The sequence below is a fragment of the Poecile atricapillus genome, chromosome 3 (genome assembly GCF_030490865.1).
Source record: "Poecile atricapillus isolate bPoeAtr1 chromosome 3, bPoeAtr1.hap1, whole genome shotgun sequence".
In the NCBI taxonomy this organism is placed as follows: domain Eukaryota; kingdom Metazoa; phylum Chordata; class Aves; order Passeriformes; family Paridae; genus Poecile; species Poecile atricapillus.
The window spans coordinates 109,371,175-109,391,191 of NC_081251.1; the positions used below are offsets into that span (position 1 = coordinate 109,371,175).

The window sequence follows — 20,017 nt, forward strand, 5'->3', positions numbered from 1 at the left end:
ATTGTTAGATTTAGACCCATTGTGAGGTCATCTTTAACTTCTGAAGTAATGAAACTTGGTGTCATGTATGCTTCAAAGGCTTAGGAACGAAAGAGGGGATTTGCTCTCCATTTGTTATGGCTGGTGATATTCATTTGCCAGTCATTATAAGTCATTAAAAAGTGCTCTATTTTGCACCATATCAGTGCATGAATCCTTTATTTCGGGGTAATTTAGGTAGTGGAATGAATCACCTCCAGTAGATCTATAGTTTTGAGGTGCTGTAGTACCTATCAGGAGTCACTGAGAATTCAGGTGAGAGACAAGGCTGCCATAATAAACAGCATTTGCACACTCGTGTTTTCAAATCTCAGTAAAGTTTTAAAAATAGCATAAAGCTTTTCCACTGAAGAAATAAAACTTGATTCATTTCTTACAGTATATAAATACAACAAATGCCATACCTCCTCTGGAGAACACTAATTCCTCTTTTATTATTTTATATTAGCTAACAAAAAGAATTTCCCTGAAGGTTTTTGTCAGAATGCAAAAAAGGTGACAGATATCCAAGTTAAGGTTCAGATCAGTTACCAAAATGCAATTGTCCGTGGTTGCTTCTTGAACATTGGGTATATTGCTTTGCATTTTTTCCCTAAAAGTACAGCAGGTTTGCATCTTTCAAGGAAGCCTTACTTTCTGTTAGTAGTTGGCAAAGCTGTGCTAATTCCCTTTCATTGACTAAATTTTAAAAATACTCAAATGTGGCAAAACTGCAATCTGCCAATAATGCCATAGTGTATTGTAGTTCAGATTACATAGTACAGTGCAAGAGATTCCTCCCTTCTGAATTTTTCTTTTTCATTTCTGCTGAACATACCAAAAAAAGTGATGGGAACTTTACCCTTCAGTCAATATTTGGGATGTCTGTCTTGGCTATGAAATATGATTTCAGTATTCTTGGTTTTTATTAGATATGATAATTCTTTTGACATTTATATTAGGAACTGGTGCCAGATTGAAGATATCTCAGTAAAGGTTGCTTTTATTTAATTTATTTTTAAGGGACACTTCCCTTTGATTCATATGGTACCTATTTCCTGACTATATTTCTGGATTTATACTCTTATCATCTTGTCCTTTCCCCTTATTTTGTGTTTATCCTCTTTTTCAACCTACCTTTTTAAAGGCTGCTGTGATCTTCTTTGGCATCTGTATGTGTGATTCATTACTGTGTATAATTGAAATTGAAGTCATTGTATTGCAATTACAGTTGAAGCATTTGGTGTCCTCTTAAGTTGTCCTTTAAAGCAGTTTAATTACTGTACTGGGCTGTTCAAAGTTAGAATGATTTGTTCATTTTAATTTCATTATTGAAATTGTGAAATGAACTGTAGTTCCGTTACATGTAATATAAGGATGTGGGCATTTCCGGTGTATCTTCTGTCTTTCAATCATTTTACTAGAAATTATTCAATTTAGAGAATTCAAGCCAATTTACAGTATACTATGTATAATTATGCAGTTTTTATATCTGTATTTTATATGCTTATCTTGTATAGTATTAATGATAGAATTGGAGTATATTTTAAGATGACTTCTATTTCACTGGAATTAGAGAAAAGGGAAGATGTTTTCATAAGAAGAGTTCTGTTTCCCCAACTGAGTTTACCTGCTTTACAAAAGTATAATATCAAAAATCCTAGTCGCTTTATGATGGACAGCCAATTGCTAATGCTATTTGTGCCAGCATAACACACCAATTATTTTGTGCTTTGGGTACACAAAACCAAACTGATAGTTTTTAAAGGGCACTTTATCCTGTCTTTTTTTAACATCCTCAAATGTTTGCCTTGAGATCAACTGGAATATATTTTTTATGATTTCTGACCTTTTAATAGGCCTTGAATTTGCATTAAAAGTGTCTCATAAGTGACAACTTGCATCTTCTTTTACTGACCTACTAAAACCTAGCACATAATGTCTGGGAAAGAAGGTATGGTATTATACCTTCATCTGTTTCCAGAAAAGTAATTAAAACTTTGTTCCCAAAATTAAACAAATAAAAGATAGTTTGCTAAAATATACACTGTGGAATTAAGCATTTAAAGCTAAATGCAAATATTAAATTCAGAACTGTTGCTCTAACATATGTTTGTTATGCTTATGTGAGTTGGAGAAGGACTCAAAAATTTGAGTGATACTGCCTTCTGAAGAGCTTATATTTGCTGGACTAGTGAAGAAAATTTAATTTGCTTTTCTTGAGAAGACTTTTTTGAAATGGTGTCTTTTATTCTGCCATGTCTTTCAAAATTACAGTCATAACTCCCTGTAAATCTCTTGGGTTTTAAATAGTAATTTCCTATTTCATGAATATTTGTCATGTTGTCTGTAGTCTGTGACTTTTTCTTGAGCTGGCTGATCCTGGTTTGTCTGTTCAGCATGTGCTGGATCTAGGTCTGTTTAACAGTGATCCCTGCTACAAACACTGTGGGACTGGTTCTCATCTTGGTGGATGCTGATGGAGCATTTGACCCTGGGATGTATAGGAAACTATTTCCTTATTTATGTAGTGTGGAAGTAAGGATTTAAATATAATAAAATAAAAGGATTTAAATATCATAAAAATGCTTATACAGAGGATGTGATGGAAGCAGTGGTACTGGGAGGAGAGGGAAGTTTGTAGTTGTAGGGGCTTTTGCGGAGGTGGTCATGGAGCACATTTTTGGGCTTAATCACGTTCAATGGTTTCTTTAAATGTGTTAACTGGTGAAGTTCACTGGTCTTAAAGCTAATTTTTCTAGCAGAGCATCTGAGAGAGGATTGGGTAAGTCTAAGGATAACAGAAGAGTGGTTGATGGTAAATAGTATACAATGTGGAGAACTTAATACACTGTGGAGGAGGAAGGAGGAGGATGGCATGACACTTTACTGTCACAAGATGGTCCATCCACATGAAAGACACACGAATCTGGGAGGATCAGATAGATATTGTGTGCAGTGAGTGGAAAAGAGGAGTGTACATGGTACTGGTAAAGTTGTATACACACTGGGAACACAGCATGGAAGTTGGCAAGGAAGAAGACCTTGAGAAAGGATGTGCTGGAATATGGTGAGCCTGGTCATCTCCTGGGGGAAATTGCTTGGAGTTTGGCATGGTATAACCACAGTAAGGAGAACTGATAGCACTGCTGCCAGTATCAATGAATAAAGGCTGGAGAAGGAAAATTATTATTTCAGCTGAGTGTCCATAGTGGTGCAAAGTGCATGAGTGTAAACTGGCTGCTACCAAGTTCAGACCAAATATTTGAAATAATTTTATATTACATAATGGATGAGAGCCTGAGTGTAATCTATAAAATTACTTGTTATGGTGTTTGGGCACAGCACTTGTGACACAGAAGGTCACTTTTCAGCTGTTTCTCCTCAGGCAGGAGAAATGTTGCTGGTATTTCAAACAGAGGTAAAATTCTGCAAGTTTTCCTTTAATTACAGAACCAATCAAATCAGCTTTCTTGTGTTTTGTGGGGCTTACTGGCAGCTTTAGTAGTTTTTTTGCTGTGCTTGCCTCTTAGTACTGTGAGTGCAACTTTAGTAGTTGGCCGTCATCTTTATAAATATAATAATAATCATGCAATGCAGTTGAAAATTTAGAAGAGTAGTCAATCTGTTTATGTAGCATTTTGAGAAGAATTATGTCTAGAATTATTCAGGTAATTTATAATTTATTTATTAAACAGAAACAGAGGTCTGTCTGCAGTATATTCCTCTTATATCCTGTTATTTTTAATCCACTCAAAGCCTGCACTAGGACTATACCACCCAAATGGTGGGAATAAGCTCCATGTAGGTGAGTTATGGTTTATTCAGCTGTACTCAATTTTGGAGTATAAAATAAGGCAAGCAGATAGCAATCCTTCTCCTGAAAACTCTCCATGTTTTCTGTCTGTGGTTCTTGAAGGTAGGGAACCCCAGGCAATGGATACTTTGAGCCTTTGTCCACAAGTCCACTCTTTTCCTTTTCTTACCTTCTTTACAGGTAATTTCTTGTAGCCATGTAAATTATTGGTGCCCGTGGTGTCCTTGTATTTAGAACAAGGGGTTGTTTTTTGGCTTTGAACTCCTGATAATCAATTTTCTTTTCTACTTCTCCATATAAGAAGCATCAAGTGAGCACTGCTTGTTTGAGAATTTCCCCCATGGTTTCTTTGCACATTCGTCACAGTTCTGCCCACACTTTTATCTCATTTTTTCTTTTTGTGGAAGGGTTAACTCTGGAAACTCAAACAGTGTAGCTCTCTTAGTGCACACATGTATGAATTGGGTTTGCCTGTATTGCCATATATTCCTTGTTGTAATCCAGAAGTACAGCCCTCAGCTTCCTGTGTTTGTCCAGAACCTCTGTAATGGAATTGTGATTTTAAGTCACTAATCTTCTGTAGTCTTGTGATGGTGAATATAAAATTTTCTGACTTCAGCAAGAGAAGTTTTGGATTTTCACCCATGCTGATTATGGCATGACCAGCTGAGGCTGCTTCACCCTATTTCCTCTCTCTGTTTATGTAGTCTCTTTAATGCCACATATCTGCTGGGTTTGGAAATCAACTTTTTCAGGAGCGTTTGAATTCTGAACACTGTGGAATATTTTTTTCCTCTAGGTGTGGAACATTTGTTTCCAGTGATTTAAAGGAAATGTTAAGTATATTGAATACATAGTTGGAGTAAAACCAATTAAGAATTAAGAACTTTGCTTGTGTGCAGATTAGGTCTATACATTTTATAGAGGACTTAATGTTAGTACCAGGGCATTGAGTATAGTCAGACATTTTTGTGAATTTGGGATATAATAGCATTATCAATAAAATTAAATGCATCCAGAGTACCTGTTAGCATAAGAATTTTCTCATATATCATCTGGTTAAATATTAATCCCAAGACCTTTGCCATTGCAAATTTTTGCACATATTTTTTAAAATTTGGTATAATGTGGGTTTTTTTATAATTTAAATGTAGAAATCTGAACATCATGCTGGCTAAGTAAATTGTCATGTTTTACTGAAAGTGTCTGTACAGTGTATTCTCAGGACTGTGTGCCAGCAGCTGTCTGTTCAGTATTTAAATAAGGGAATTGCATTTTTGTATTGGAAAGCATGACAAAAATTGAATTCCCCTGCGAGGTTCTGTTCACTGCAGTGCACTAAATACATGCACTCTTTAATATATGCTGGGACAATAGCAGCATAATGTTTTCCTCTACTATTAGATTGACAAAGGAATGTTAGAAATGCCTTTTGGACCTACTTTCTTTTTTAATTTAATTCAATATCTTGTTGGCCAAATAAAGTAGAACTGTGTGTTTCTAGTTTTGTGTGCGCATTTGAAGAGATCCTCTTCAAGATATCCTGTATGTCAGAGCAGTGGTCTTTATAATGAATAGTTGTATGTGATGATGATGAACTTTTCAGCTCAAGTGAGTACTTTAGTCATAGATTTGTTCTTAAACTACCAGATCATATCTCAATTTAGAGATGCCATTGTATCAGTTAATACAGTAAACTTTAATACATCAGTACAGAAGAAATGAGATTTCACAAAAGATTTTATATCTCTCTCTATAAATGTAAATGAATTTACTGTATCAGGATATTTCTGACAGCTGAGTCAGAGCTGAAGTCAAGGTGATGAGAATTTAAATATACAATATGATCCCTTTATTTTAGCTTTGACTTAAAGACATGATTTTTGTATACTGTCTCAGAATTACTGAGTTTCTACTCTTCAGGTGAGTCCATTTGATCTAGCAGCTCCCAAAGAAGAAAAACTTTCTGCTCTTAAAGAGTAGCCACTTGTACCAGCCAGAGTGCTCCTTTGTGGATAGGACTTGAATTGCTTTATTTTGCACAACTTGTGAATGCATCTTAAATACTGAGGGAGTACGTGTAGACTTTTGTGTTCAAGGATAATTCAAGCTAAGAAGCGTGTGGGTACATTCAGCTTTCTTCAACTGCATCTTGAGGTTTTCATAAATTTACTGAATTAGTAATTTTTAATAGGGACAGTGACCTTTCATGCCCTTGTCATTTGAGTTATGGATTCTCCACTTAAAATTATGTAGCACAAATGAAAGTGAATCAAATAGTGGATTAAACCTAATAATTTCTCTACCTTGTAATAGCTTAGAGACTTTCAATTTATTTCAAAAGATGTCTGTCCCTCTTCAGAAACATTCTTCCTATGCTGTTGAGGATGAAAGAGGGGCAGTTTGATTACTTCTTTTCAGTCTTTTTCTTTTCCTTCTCTCACTGTTAAAGAACGAGTAATAAAGATTTATTGTTGGTGATGTTTCTGTGATTTCATTTTGGGGCAAAGGTGCACAGTTTGGCATTTGGAGGATATCTGCAGAAGCTTTTGAATTTGGAATTAAATTTTAAGCCAAGCATTTAAATTCAGGAGTTACTCCAGGTATCTGATTAAGATTCAGGTTGTTTTAGTAAACTGTATCTGAAGATAAAAGCTTCTTTTCAGCCTGTATTAACCTAAAAATATTATAGTTAATCACAGCTACTGTCTGCTGCATTTCTTATAAAATTTCCATTAACAGGATGCATTCTGTGTATTAATGGTAGTTGTTTACAAAATATAACTCTAGAAATTAATTTCTGTTCTTTAATTTTAGATCTGAATAAAAAAGCAATCCATCTGTTTTAAATCGCAGTTATGCATGATTAATTTCTTATTATAGTAAGAATGTGTTGAATATTGAAAGACTGGGAAATAAAGAATCATAGTGTTTCTTTATTCTTAATTATTTGTGAGCTGTTTTCCTCACACAGTGATAATTTTTTTGTCTCCTGGGATATTTATTTTTTTCCTCTGTCAGGGATGTTGGCAAATGCTTTGTTGTGCTGTGGAAGAAATATTCAGCTTTTAATATTTTATCAATTCCACTGGGCCAAAGATGCTAACAGTAACTGGTCACCAGTCCTCAGGGTCTTGTCTTCATCCTTGTCATATGGGAACATTATAAATTATGTATAACAGTAGATGCTACTCCGTAAATATCTAATATGTGATAGGTATTTTAGACTGAAATTACTTTTTCTCTTGGAACAATTAATTTAGCTGTATTTTTTAGGTTTATCCTGTGACTCTTTCATAATATGAACGAGTATCTGGGTGCATTGTGAATGTCTGAATCATTGTGAATGTCTGCACATGAATCACAGTTTATTTTTTTATTTCTGAATGCTGGAGAACTTTTTAGTTCATCCATGACCAGAGCAACATTTCCCAGTTTTGTTTTGCAGAGTCTTACATGATGTGTCATCATGTCATCTTGGAATTTTTAGACAGTATCAATATTGATAATGCTTTTTTTCTACATTCAGAATACATTCTGCATTTCATGAGGAAAATGAGATTATACGTCTGCTTTCTTCTTTAGACTTGCAAGTTGCTGTACTTGGGAAAATACATATAGCAATCTATGTGTTGTTTGTTCTTACAAACAGTGTGGTGTCTTTTTGGCTCTGTAGAAGACATTTGATGGCTTGGAAAAGGAGTAGTCATGAAGCTGTCAGAAAACTTTTTTTTCATTTTTATTGGCACCCGGAGAAAAGTGTGCTCCTTGTAATACACAGGAATACTTGCTGACTTTGCCTCTGCTTCATGGATTTTTGAGGCTTAGCTGTTTTACACAGAAAAACACGTTTGTCTTGAAAGACTGTGTGTGTGTGTGTGTGTGTGTGTGTGTGTGTGTGTGTGTGTGTGCAAATTCACAGTCTCTATTGTTGTTATCTTCCAGGCCTAGAAGCCAATAGGATTCTGTTTCAACTTGAAAATTGAACTTTTTAAATACTAAAACTTATTTCAAAGGTATAATTATTTTTTTATTTATTGCATAGACTGTTGTGTACTACACCATACATTACTTTATGCAAGGCTGAAATCTCCCACTTGAAGTCTTGCTGAATGATGCTTCAACCTGTGGATGGATGTGCAATGTGGCCCAAAAGAATTTTGAAGAATTTAAATTATGTGCTGTGAATATTTCTTACATTTATTTACTACTGGCAATGCTTTTCTTACATTGCATGGTATTTCAACTGTTTAGGTTTACTGAATTGTCAGGACTCTGGGGTTTTTAATTGTGCAAGGTTCAGCTTCTTTAAAGGACTACTGAAAAGTTTTCAGTTTTCTGTTCTTTAGCTGTAGTGAATGCTGAGGAGTTTGAAATTCTCCTTACCATTGTGGAAGGTGGCACACAGCTTGCTTTCAGACAATATTCCTTTGTTACACTCTTGATTGATATTCCTTCTCTGGTGTAATTCAGCTGTTTGTCTGGTTTCCTTCAAATAACACCTTCACAGATTTCCTCAACAGCAAGCTTGGACTGCTTAACAAAAGTAAAGAAGTCACATTTAAAATGTAAAATCAAAAAATTCTAAAAATTTTCTCTTTCTTTTGTGTGATATTACAGAGAAGAAGTTACATTAAATGTGGTTTAGAAAGAGAAGGAAGAGGGGTATTGCTTGCATATCCTAATAAATAGACTTTTGTCCTTTATAGGAGCAAACTTTGGCTCTGAGGAAAGAAGGGATAGGTGTTGTGTTAGATTCTGAACTGCCTCATCTCATTGGCATTGATGATGATCTTCTCAGTACTGGTATCATCTTGTACCACTTGAAGGTAAATACACATCTGTGTTTCCACAGCCTTTTTATGCCTTGTGATTTTTTTCAGTAGAAAAATTACAGTATTTGCTATCTATAGATAAAAAATAAATATTATAGATTTGCTATCTATATATAGTGCTGATTTCATTACTGTGGTAAGAAAAGCTCTTTATGCTTCTCTGTTGTAGTAAGAAAAACTCTTAAAAGGTTGGAAATTATGAAATTAAAATATCTGTTTAGGTTTATCCTGAGAGTCAACTGGTTAACCAGATATAGATGTTTCGTATTTTTATCTGTGTGTATTGGTTTGTTATTCATGTAATTATAAAGCTTGACCTTAAAATCTAAATCTAGATTGTCTCAAAACTACAAAGGTGGTTCTGCACTGGACAGTTGAAACTTGAATTTTCTGATAATATTGTAAAATAAAGACTGTGATAGCATTCTGAAAATGCTACATGATTCCTTTTTTTCATGTATGTTTAAATATATATTTCATTCAGGTTACCCTGAGAAAGTGGAAAGATAAATTATATTCTTGTGGGGGAGATAAGGAGATTCCAACTGGAAATAATGTGTGTTTCTCTCTTAATTAGGAGGGTCAAACATATGTTGGCCGAGAAGATGCTATGACAGAACAGGATATTGGTATGGAATTTGGCATTTTTATATTCTTTCTTCTTCCAGTATCCTAGTATGTGAACTAAGATTCATAATGGGTTTTTTTTCCTGTTTTCAGTTAATTGTTCTGTGTTTTGCATATTCTAATTTTTAGAAAACCTGAAAGCTGAATTGCATGGGATTTGCTTCAAAGAGCACGACTTCTAGCATAGCTTGCAGGCTTTAAGTATATTCATATGCTTGTTACCAATTTATTTCTTGCTTCTCTTGAAATAGCATCCTGTAAAAATACTGTCCTTTTTCATATAGCACCTTTTACAATTACTGCAAAATCATTCTCTTAACCTTTATATGATGATAGTACTGTTATGCTATACTATTATACCTAAGATAGTCTCAGGACTTTAGATTTGAGTTGAAAAAAATCCTGAAAATTGATAAAAATCTATTGGTTTTCCTATTGATTTCTTACCAACACAACTAACTGCCAGATATGGACTGTCATGTCACATAAGCTTTGCATAAGTTCCTGGAAGACAGTTTCATTAAGTAAACTGCATCCTTTAATTATTGGGTGAGAATTTGAGAGTCTAATAACTTAGTTTGGTATATTTTCATGGGTCAAATGTTGCCTGGATTTAAATTACTCTAATAAATTCCATGAAACTACCAAACTTGTGATGCTTTGTGTTATTAAACAGTACACATAAGCACACATTACTTGAAGAAAAAATGGAAAGTAGCATAGCTGATTGATAAAAGCCTTGAATGTCTTAGGACATAAGAACTTTTCTCTACAGTGGCATCTATATTCTGTCTTTTCAGATTTAACCATGGTTGCCTTAACGTTTAGAAGTTTTCATTATTTCCTTGTGAAACTGGTCAAAGAATCTCTCTCTACAAATATGTGAATAGCATGGGAATAAAGACCATTACACAAAAAAAAAGAAAAACCAACCCAGCACACTTCTTTCCACTAGAATAAAACAATAAATATTTAAGGCATGCGGATGTGATAAAGGAAGGAAGAAAACATTGTCCAGAATAAAGAGAAAATATACTCTCCAATATGTAGTGCGATGTGTTCTTAAATTATTATTAGTATATTAATCTTACTAATTGTGAGGGGTCTAATTATGTTACCTTATTTTTTTGTGTTTAGTTCTTCATGGCCTTGATCTGGAAAGTGAGCATTGCATCTTTGAAAATCTCAATGGTACTGTGAACCTGGTCCCACTGAACGGAGCGCAGTGTTCTGTGAATGGTATTCAGATTACAGAACCCACACACCTCAACCAAGGTATTGCCTAGCCTAATGCCATTTTTCAGGCAGCCTCTTTGTTTCTTCCTGGCAACAGCACTGAAAAAAATCTGTGGGTATATAAAGGGATTATTGCTTAATTAGTTTTTTGTGTCTTCTCAACTACAATCCAAAACCACCAGGAAAATCCCGTGGTGCTTTTGTTGTTGAAGAATTACCATATGGTGAAAAGAGAATTCTTCATTAATTTCAACCACTTATGTCTTGATATGAAAGACAGTTGTCTGCCAAGGGAGGCAGGACCCTCCCCTGAAATGGAGAATATGATCCCCTTCCCTCTGAATTATAATAACTTGAAATTAAGGGGCTTTCAGGCACAGGAATAATAGTTCTTTACCTGAATGCATTTGTATAACAAGGCAAACAAACAACAGCAATGCTAACAACAAACAAGAACAGAAAGTCCAGTGAAGTCTCTGCCTGCTCTTCAGGCGCTTTCCCCTCGCTGCAGTTCCGCTCGCAGCCGCCAGGGGCGCTGGTGGCTCCCGGCCGGGCAGGGCGGGTGCGATGGTTCCCCTGCGCCGCCAGGGGGCGCTGTGCCGCCAGCTCGGGTGCGTTCCCCTCACACGGGAATGGCGGGCGGGCCGGGCGGCAAAAATGGGCAGCAGCAGCAGCAGCAGGAACCTGGGAGCTGGGACAGCAGGGTGGGCTCACCTGGGGTAGTGAGCAAGAGGTAGCAGAAACTCTGCAGCTGTAGCAGGGGCTGCGGGGTGTCCTGGCAGGCAGGGGGTGATTAGAGTGCAGTGAAAAAGCCTGAGGCAGCGGCAGAAAGTAGCGGATCTGAGCGGTGGCAGTCGCGCTCCTCTGCCACGCGCAGTCGGAAAGATGCACTTTCTCGTAAGGGGTTTGGGGTCCTGGTCTTTTCCCCTGAGGCACCCCAAAGAGTTGGCAAGGGTCCTTTTCAAGTAAGGCAGGGTGCCAATAACGTCCAAGTTCAATGGCTGCTCTCAGGAGCAAAGGCTCACCCTCGGAAGGAGAAACCGGGCATGGCTGGGCTCCGGCAACAGCAGCAAAGGCTAACAGAAGAAGAATGCAGTGTTAAACAAATGGAGTCTTGCATCCTTTCTGAACTCTAGCAAATGCTTCTATAAAGGTTGCTGGCAGAAAGCAAGGAATTTTGGTGTAGAGAGATGGCATTGACTCACTATTTTTTAGTGCCTATTTCTTCATGCAAAATGAGAGGCATATGTCCTTGTTTCTCTTACAGATGGGGAAAAGAAAAAAAAAAAAGCCCAGCCCCCTTGGTCTTAGGTTTGAGTAAATCTAATGCTTAAATTGTTAACAAGACAAACATTGATGTTAATAGCAAATAACACTGTAAATAATAAAAATTGAGTTGTGATGAATCATCTTTTCTTTATCCTGCTGCATTTTAAAGGCAGAAAATGTTCAGTGTGCCTCATAAGAAAGTAGGAGTTCAGATGCTATTTCCCTCTTTTGAATGCGTATTATAACTTGATTTTTGTACTGCTAAAAGTGGAAACATGACTTTTTTCCCTCACAAATTTCTGTAGACAAAAATTTGCAGCTCAAAGGGGAAAGGGTTTCTAGGGTTACTAAGTTGTAAAAAACTGCTGCCTAAGTTAACCTTTTGTGTGTATAAGGAGACTGAGTCTGAGAGGAAGATGGCAACCATGACATTAGGTGTGCAAAACTGATGAATTCACTAGTTTGAGGACTTGTGTGCCATCCATTTATCCCAGCTGTGTTAGCATTAAGTCTCACAGCATGAAGTGCCAGCATCCTTAAATACCCACTTTTAGGTAACATTGATTAACTGCTGATATATTTAAACATTTCCGTTCATCATTAATAGCTGTTCATTTGAAAATGTATTAAATTTTTAGACCAATTTTTAGGGTTTAAAAATAATAAGAGGATGGGAATTAATTGTCACTTCCTTCTATGGATTTCTTCTATAAAGAAAAATGCTGGCTAATGTGGTGTTTTTGTAAATGTAACTGAACTACCAAATTTTTTTAGTCATAGGAACATATGGTAGGATTTCTGAAGGTATCTGGGTTAATACTCGCAATTACCGTTTGTCATTCACCTTAAATATATTCTTACCTTAGAACTAGTTTTCAGGATTTCAGGCCAAACTGTCAGCCCTGCTGTACTTAAAAGAGAAACCTATGAGTTATTCAAATGACCCATCATATAGGACCGACTCTCATGTGCTTCCTGTTGAGTCTCTATCTCCTGTCTTCCTTGAAATTTATAAAGTTACAGATACATATCTATAGCTGTTAATTCTGAAAATTTAATTAATTATGTTGCTTTCACCTAGTGAAGTGGTCACAAATGTTTACAATTAATTATTTTTATCTTCACTTGAAAGTAACTGGAGGAACTTCATACAGATTTATGAAAGGTAGTTATTTTTGAGATTTGACTGAGGTAAACTGCAAATGTGATCTGAAACGGAGGTGTTGTGTAGACAGCAAGAAGTGATTGTAGTGCTTTTTGCCATTTATTTGCTAAGACAGGATCACCTAGTTTGAATTGATATTCCTAATTAAGCTGATTTTAGGAGAAGCTTTCCTTGCTAAAGACATCATGTCAGTATCAGATGGTAAGAATTTGTAGTGATGAGTTTAAGTACAGCTTTTTCATACTTTGAATGTAATGGAGTCCTTTTTCTTTTTAAAAATGCTTCGTACCGACTGACAGATAAATGCTTGATTCTGAGGTGGTGAACTTGGAAGACTTCCATGTTATGACAGTAGTGAGACATCACTGACAATGTACTTCTTAGTAGGGAAGTATTAATCTTGGTACCATTGTCTTTAAAATGTGATAAGAATTGCTCAGAGTCTCTTTATTTGTGACCTATACCTTAACTGATTAAATACAATAATAGATGTGCATTGAGCAATATGAATTATTCAAGGTTCTTCCATCAGAAAATAGCTATTGGGTATTAAAGTCTAATAATCCTGTTTTGAATAACAATAAACTTCAGTGTTCCACGTGGAGAAGAAAAATGTGAGAGCACAAATAATGGAGATCTAGAGCTTTTAGTATAGCTGGATTCAAACCTGACCAGTGATCAGTAGTGGATGGAGAAGTTTGTTCTTGGTCACATTTATGGATGTTCCTGTTGAATCTGCATCTGTCGGTGACTTCCAAAGTAGCACTGTTAAAGAGTATGTAGATCAAATTGGGGCAGCTGCTTCCTCTCCCTATGTTTATTCTTTAACTGAACTCCATGGACATGATTGACCTCGAGTCAGTCATATTCATGCAGTGTTTGAACACACGTGGGTTTCATTTTTGTTTAAGTAGGAAGAGGAAGGAATACACTGTATGCATCAGTTAAGGTAGCTGTGACTATGCATGGTTATACTCTTGTGAAAATGCATTTTCATTTTGCTTTTGCTTAATGGAAGTCTTTGCTTACACGTTGTGTGTCTGAGGAATCACATGGTATTTTCAGCTGCAGAATGTTGTCAGTGAGTGGTGTGTGTTTTTCTCATCAGGTGCTGTTATATTACTTGGAAGAACCAACATGTTTCGCTTTAACCACCCTAAAGAAGCCGCTAAGCTCAGGGAGAAAAGAAAGGTGAGATTAAATCAGTGTTTGGCAAATTGAAACCTTTTCACAGTTTTATTTCTAATATAGACATGCCTTGATTGTTGTATGATGTCTTTTTGCATTTGCCTCATGTACTTTAGGTAATATTTCATCAAAGTAAGAGTTTGTAAGCTTGTTTAATACTTTTATTTTATGGTCTGTTCTTAGAGTGGACTGCTATCTTCCTTCAGCTTGTCTATGACTGATCTTTCTAAATCTTGTGAGAATCTGTCGGCAGTTATGCTTTATAATCCAGGGTGAGTATATTCTAAAATACAGTTGTTATAATTACAATCATTTTTCATTTTTGCTGTTTGAAATGTTCCAGAAGCATTATGACTAAAGCAGTTCAGCGGAATAATGACATGGCAAATTTTATGTTTGTATTTTCTTAAGAATTACACGTTAACTATTTTTCCTGAGAAAAATGCATTTTGAACTGACAATTATGATTTCTTGAGTTCATATAATACCAATACAAGCATAAAAAGGCTGATAAATGAATGTCTTGTGTTCTCTGCCAGTACCTCTGAGTAAGTGGCCAAATTAAAATATGGAGGAAAGTTTTATTGTGCAGTTACAATGACATAGAATGCTTATGGTAGAGAAGCTGTTTTTAGTGATTTTTCTACTGTTCCTAAAGTGACTTACAGAGAACTGATGGTGTTTTGGTCTAATTTTTTTTTTCCATAGCTAGTGCCTGTGTTTTGAGTATGAGATAAGGCAATTTATCCACCTATATGCTTTTGAAAAATTGACTGTAAATTGAATTATATAGTGCAGCTTTGGATAGTGCAGCTTTATTCCCGACTTTTACTTTGGAATCTCTCTTTATCCTTTAGAATTTAGGAAGATTGGACAGGTAATAATAACTTATAGTTAAATGATGTCTGAAATACAGGGAGTGTGTTAACACTGCTTCAAGTGTGACTGTTATTCTTGCTACCAAGCTATTTACAGAGATCTCAAGACTGTGAACTGGTTGCTAATAAATTACATTCTATTTTCAGATAGGGGTGATAAAGAAGATTCAAAAAAGCGTAGTATAAGTATACTTTTCTATTTCTTCAGCTTTTCAAATAATTGAAAGTTGCACTGCTGCTTACCTGAGCCCTACAAATCAGTACAAGAAAGCACCTTCCATAATTGATACATCTTTATGGACAGCAATTAGGCAAAAGCAGCTTTTCAGCTTAGCCTGGGGTACCCTGACAATTTTAAATTTATTTATGTTGATGCTAATGCTGTTTTTTTAACACCTCCTCTTCAAACAGCACAGGAATTTTTCTGATTGTGTGGTGAGGTTGTCTCAAAGAGATAATTGTTCAGAAGGTGTTATTTTAAGGGTAACGGGGGGCTGGGATAAATGCAAGTTAAATATATTTTGAATAAAGAAGACTTCAATCTCTCTATTTCCAGCTAAGAATACTGCCAAGCAAGTGCTGTGCTACAGTTGTTATTATTCTTAGTGGTGACTATGTTCAGCCTGGATGAAACATTCAATAAATCTTATCTCTGACTATCAAAGGCAGGGTAATTATACCCAAGAAGGGGGGTGGAGCATCTTGCATTCTGGAAAAATGTAGAATGGAAAAGAATATCCTACACTAAATCTAGTTTGTTTGGGATTGTTTGTTTCTTTGTTTGTTTTATCAGGAGCAATGCTCTGATTCTTTCCTACAATAGATTGGAGTATCAGTTTCTCTCAATGTCATTTTATACTGCCAACCACCAGTGTAGGCCAAGATTCAGTAGCTGGCCCTTTGGGGTTTTTAATGTGCAGCTTTCATGGCTAGCATTCTGCCTGTTAATTCAGCCTTTTCTTCCTGATTCAGTATTAATAACCAGAAGAGGTAGCTAAATTTTCAATTTTTGTAGGCTGAAATAAAGATTCTGGTAAGATCCAGCATCTTTAGCAATCAATGGCAGAAGAGCCTGTGGGGTGTTACCTTCAGTTGTGAAAGCAACATAATGGATCTTGCTTACTGTATTTGTATCTTCTCCATGTGAAAAACAGCATTGTGCTTAATAGTATTTTCAGAGGGATGGTCTTGTGTGTGCTTTCTTTTTTGGCTGTTGATTTCCCATATGTGGGAAACTATCTTGTTGCATATAATTTTGGATTAATGTGCAAAATTCTTTGTTCTACTTCTTCCCAGTCTTTGTCTTTAATATAGTGTCATGGAACACTGCTTCAGACAATAAGCTTTGGATAAAATAGAATTTTGCGTGTAGATTTATGCAGAAGATTTAATTTGTGGACCTTTTCTTAGCTACATGATACTGTAACTGTAAAACAACTGATGAGAAACCTTGGTCTTTTCATGGGTTTATGTCATGAACCAGTTACTAAACTTGTTAGAAATAGCTCTGCCTGAATTAGGGTGCAAACGAAACAGTATGCCAGTGGCAGTAGTATGGGTTTTATTTGATAGTAAATATGAGAGAGTGAGAGAAAGGGAAAGAAAGAAAGAGAAAATAGGGGAGAATAAGAATAAGAATAAGAATAAGGAAATATCACCACTCCATGGATCCCAGTGATGCTCTGTAGATCCTTTCCAGCTGGGCTTCTTGGAAGTGAAGGTCCCCCCAAAAGCATAGAATCCAATGGGTTAATATACACTCAGGCTAGGTAGGATAACCCAGGTATGTCCCTGGTGAGGGGGAGGAGGTTTGCCATTGTCTTCGTTGCATCATGTGCAGTCCTGTGGTGCAAGGCTTCAGGAATGACACTGGGGGTGGCACTTCAGGGGGTCTCTGATGGATTATGACACTTCTTCAGCTGCCTGCCTTGTGAATGTCCTTTGGATGTGGTCTGTGGGGTTGGGGGTTCCACAGCAGGGCCAGTTTGTGTAAAGGAGGATGGGTGTTCACTGCCTCGGACCAGAGGTTGCACCTGAAACCTCCTCCACCCACCCACATCATTTTGGGGGAGAGTCTGTGTAAACCTGGCTTCTGCAGACTGTGGTCTCTCCGACCCCAAACTCAGCCAAGGAAGAATCTCTGCTGCATTTGGTTTTCTTGTGGATGCATTCCTCTCCTTCAGCTTTGTTTATTTTTTCCTAGGCCAGACATGATTAAAGATTGGGTTTTCCCTTTATCTAATCTTAGTGGTTTAATTTACAGTCCAGAGTCACAGTCAGGTATCTTCAGGGAGATTTCTTTGTTTTTAGCTCCTTTATACAGTTTTTGTTGTAATGAGCAAAATCATGTGTCAGTGTTAGCGGCATGAACTACTTGAGTCTTTGAAGTTTAGTAGGGGTGGGTTTGATTTGTTATCTTTTTTTAAAATTAATCTCATTAATTGGGGTACTGAGCAGCATTGTGATGTCTCTGTTGTCCTCCCAGTACTCAGTCTTTCGTAGCAGATGTAGTATCAGATTGCACTTTTGTGCTGTGCAAATTAAGCTGCTATAGTCCTGTGCTAGTAGAACTGACTTCCTTTCTCTGCAGCTTATCTACACTGCTCCTATCACTAGATAAGACACACTTTCAAGGAAAATGGTGTCTATTTAATTCAACACTGATCAGATTAAGTTCCTTTGTGGTAGATCTACAAAAGAAAAAAAGAGTAGATTCTTGTCTTTAATATCTGTGTGTTTCTTTTTAATTTCAAGCTAATATGCTTTTTTCTATTCACAGTAGTGCTCACATGAATAAAGGGAATAGAGGTTATGTGAAAAAGATTTTTATTAGGATAGACTAAACATGAAAACATCAGTCTTGCATATGTGCTTTGTAAAGCTGACAGTGATCTGTTATAGCCTCTGTGATTTTAGTTTTTTTCTTTTGTGATGCTGAGATTTTTTTGGTAGTAGCTTTTTAAAGAAGCAAGGTTAATTGAGTCAGGCCTGTCCAGCATTCCCAGATTCTCTCCTGTCCTGAAATAACTTTGAGCCCACAATAAGTTTAAAGCAAATATTCCAGAGTAATATTAGTTACCATTTTTATACTTATATAAAATATATCTGCCAAATTGTGCGTTTTATAGGACAGTCAAAACACCAAAAGCCCAAAGGAAACCTGCATTTCCACAAACCAGAGCAGTATTCCCCAGGGTCTGTATTATTTTGGACTGAAATAATTATGTTTTTTTTTTCAGCCAAGCTCTAGGTAAGAAGTGATAGCTAATAGTTCTGAACTTCAGATAGCAGATCATAGCCAAAGGGAGAAATTCTGAGATACAACTTTAATGAAAAAAAGGAGGGAAGGAAAACCTAAAGCACATGTTAACCACTGGATTAAGTTTTTGCTTCCTGAAAACCCCCAAGATGTCTGCCTGTTCCCTTTCAGCACTCTGTAGATTTTGCATCCACTTTGTGGATTTCTGCAGCATTGCTGTACCTTAGTGCCCCCCTTAGTTTAATGCAAATGTGATGGGACTCTTGGTGAGACAGTTACATGAAAGCTTGAATGCCTGGATCTGGCTATAAAAACCTGCATTGGCTAATTGCTTAGGGATTGTAGAAGACATTTTTTGAAATGAATTTGTGAGAAATAGGGAAACCTAAAATACAGAATTTGTGAAAGTAGTCATTTTCCCTTATTTCAGCCATTAGAAAGATGCTTCTTGAACATGCAGGAATCACAGTTTGTTACAATAGCTTTATAAATGTAAGATTATTAGTGAACTATTTGCATATTTCCAAGGGCAATTTCTTTTTGTTGTATGAATTTCTATGACTTTAAAAAGAAATATTAAAAATTCCTTATTTTTAGAAACCTATCTGTATAATTGGGGTGATGATGTCTCAAACTGCAATTTATCAAAAAGTTGAAGTTAATTTGTAGTGTGGTCTTGCATTTTTTTCAGTATTTATGGACTGTTTCACTAACCTGCAAATCCTTACACTGTAACAAGCCTGGAATAACTGAACATGTGTATATTTGGTTGAGTAATTTAATCCATATATAAGTGCTTTCTGCCTCTTCAATATTTGTTATTAAAAAGGTCCTTAAATAAAAGATAAATCTTTCAAGTGAAATCAAAATAAGAAAAATACTTGTGTACAACTGTAATAAAAGCTGATATTAAAAATTACACAAAATGCTCTCCCATGCTTATTTAGAACCTTGTCAAACTAAATACATTAAAATCTTAAAAATATTTTAAATTAATGGGTTTGAATTGTGTTCCGTGCTTGAATATGCACTGTGGGGTTTTTCAACCCCTCTCATTACATCCTAGTAATGTTTGGGATTTTTCCTTTTTCTTGGGAGGAAATGGCAGAAGTATTAGCACACACTGTTTTAGTTTTGCAGCCCTTTCCCTTCTCAGAAGTGACTAAGTTAATAAACCATAGGATGAAGAGAATTACTTTAGCCGTCATTGGCATTTAAAAAAATGTGTTTAAAAAGAATAATTGTTTGAATTCTTCTTCTGAGATGTAATATGATAAATGTTCTGTGGATCTAACCAGTTTAACCTCCAATAAAACAAAGTGCTGTTGATTTTAAAGTATTCTGTACTGCTAATATTTTTTTTCTATCAATTCCTTTCTCAATTGATCGCTCTGTTTCCCCCTGCCTCCCATGGCAGTCTTTTCCCTGTAAAAGGACCGATCTGTCTAAGGTAGAGAAATTAAATTTCTATGTATTGATTGCCATGTCTGCATGTAGTTAACTCACAGAGGCTATGCTAATCATCTATATGTCTTGCTTTATTTTTTAAATACTTTTTTCCCCAGAAATTATTTTTTTTCTATTTATAGTCATGTCAGCATGATACCTAATTTGTAACCTTAATGAACTATTTTCTGTTCTTGTAGAAAGTAGTCTTATAAAACTTCATTTGTATCGTTATCATCTAAACAGACAGAAAATTGCATCATGTCTTCCTATTCTTGT

The 20,017-nt window shown here is 35.9% G+C and overlaps 1 protein-coding gene across 4 annotated transcripts in view; it reads left to right on the forward strand.

Annotated features, from left to right (window-relative positions):
• KIF16B (kinesin family member 16B) overlaps positions 1 to 20,017 on the forward strand; it is a 137,662-nt gene that overhangs the window by 51,748 nt on the left and 65,897 nt on the right. For 2 of the 4 annotated variants that reach the window (XM_058836038.1, XM_058836040.1), the window contains exons 13-18: positions 8,545 to 8,664; positions 9,248 to 9,299; positions 10,435 to 10,572; positions 14,076 to 14,158; positions 14,339 to 14,427; positions 19,710 to 19,742. In XM_058836038.1, coding sequence (XP_058692021.1) covers positions 8,545 to 8,664; positions 9,248 to 9,299; positions 10,435 to 10,572; positions 14,076 to 14,158; positions 14,339 to 14,427; positions 19,710 to 19,742 — 515 coding nt within the window. The remainder of the gene's footprint in view (positions 1 to 8,544; positions 8,665 to 9,247; positions 9,300 to 10,434; positions 10,573 to 14,075; positions 14,159 to 14,338; positions 14,428 to 19,709; positions 19,743 to 20,017) is intronic. The other 2 variants (XM_058836039.1, XM_058836042.1) reach the window with 1 other exon arrangement.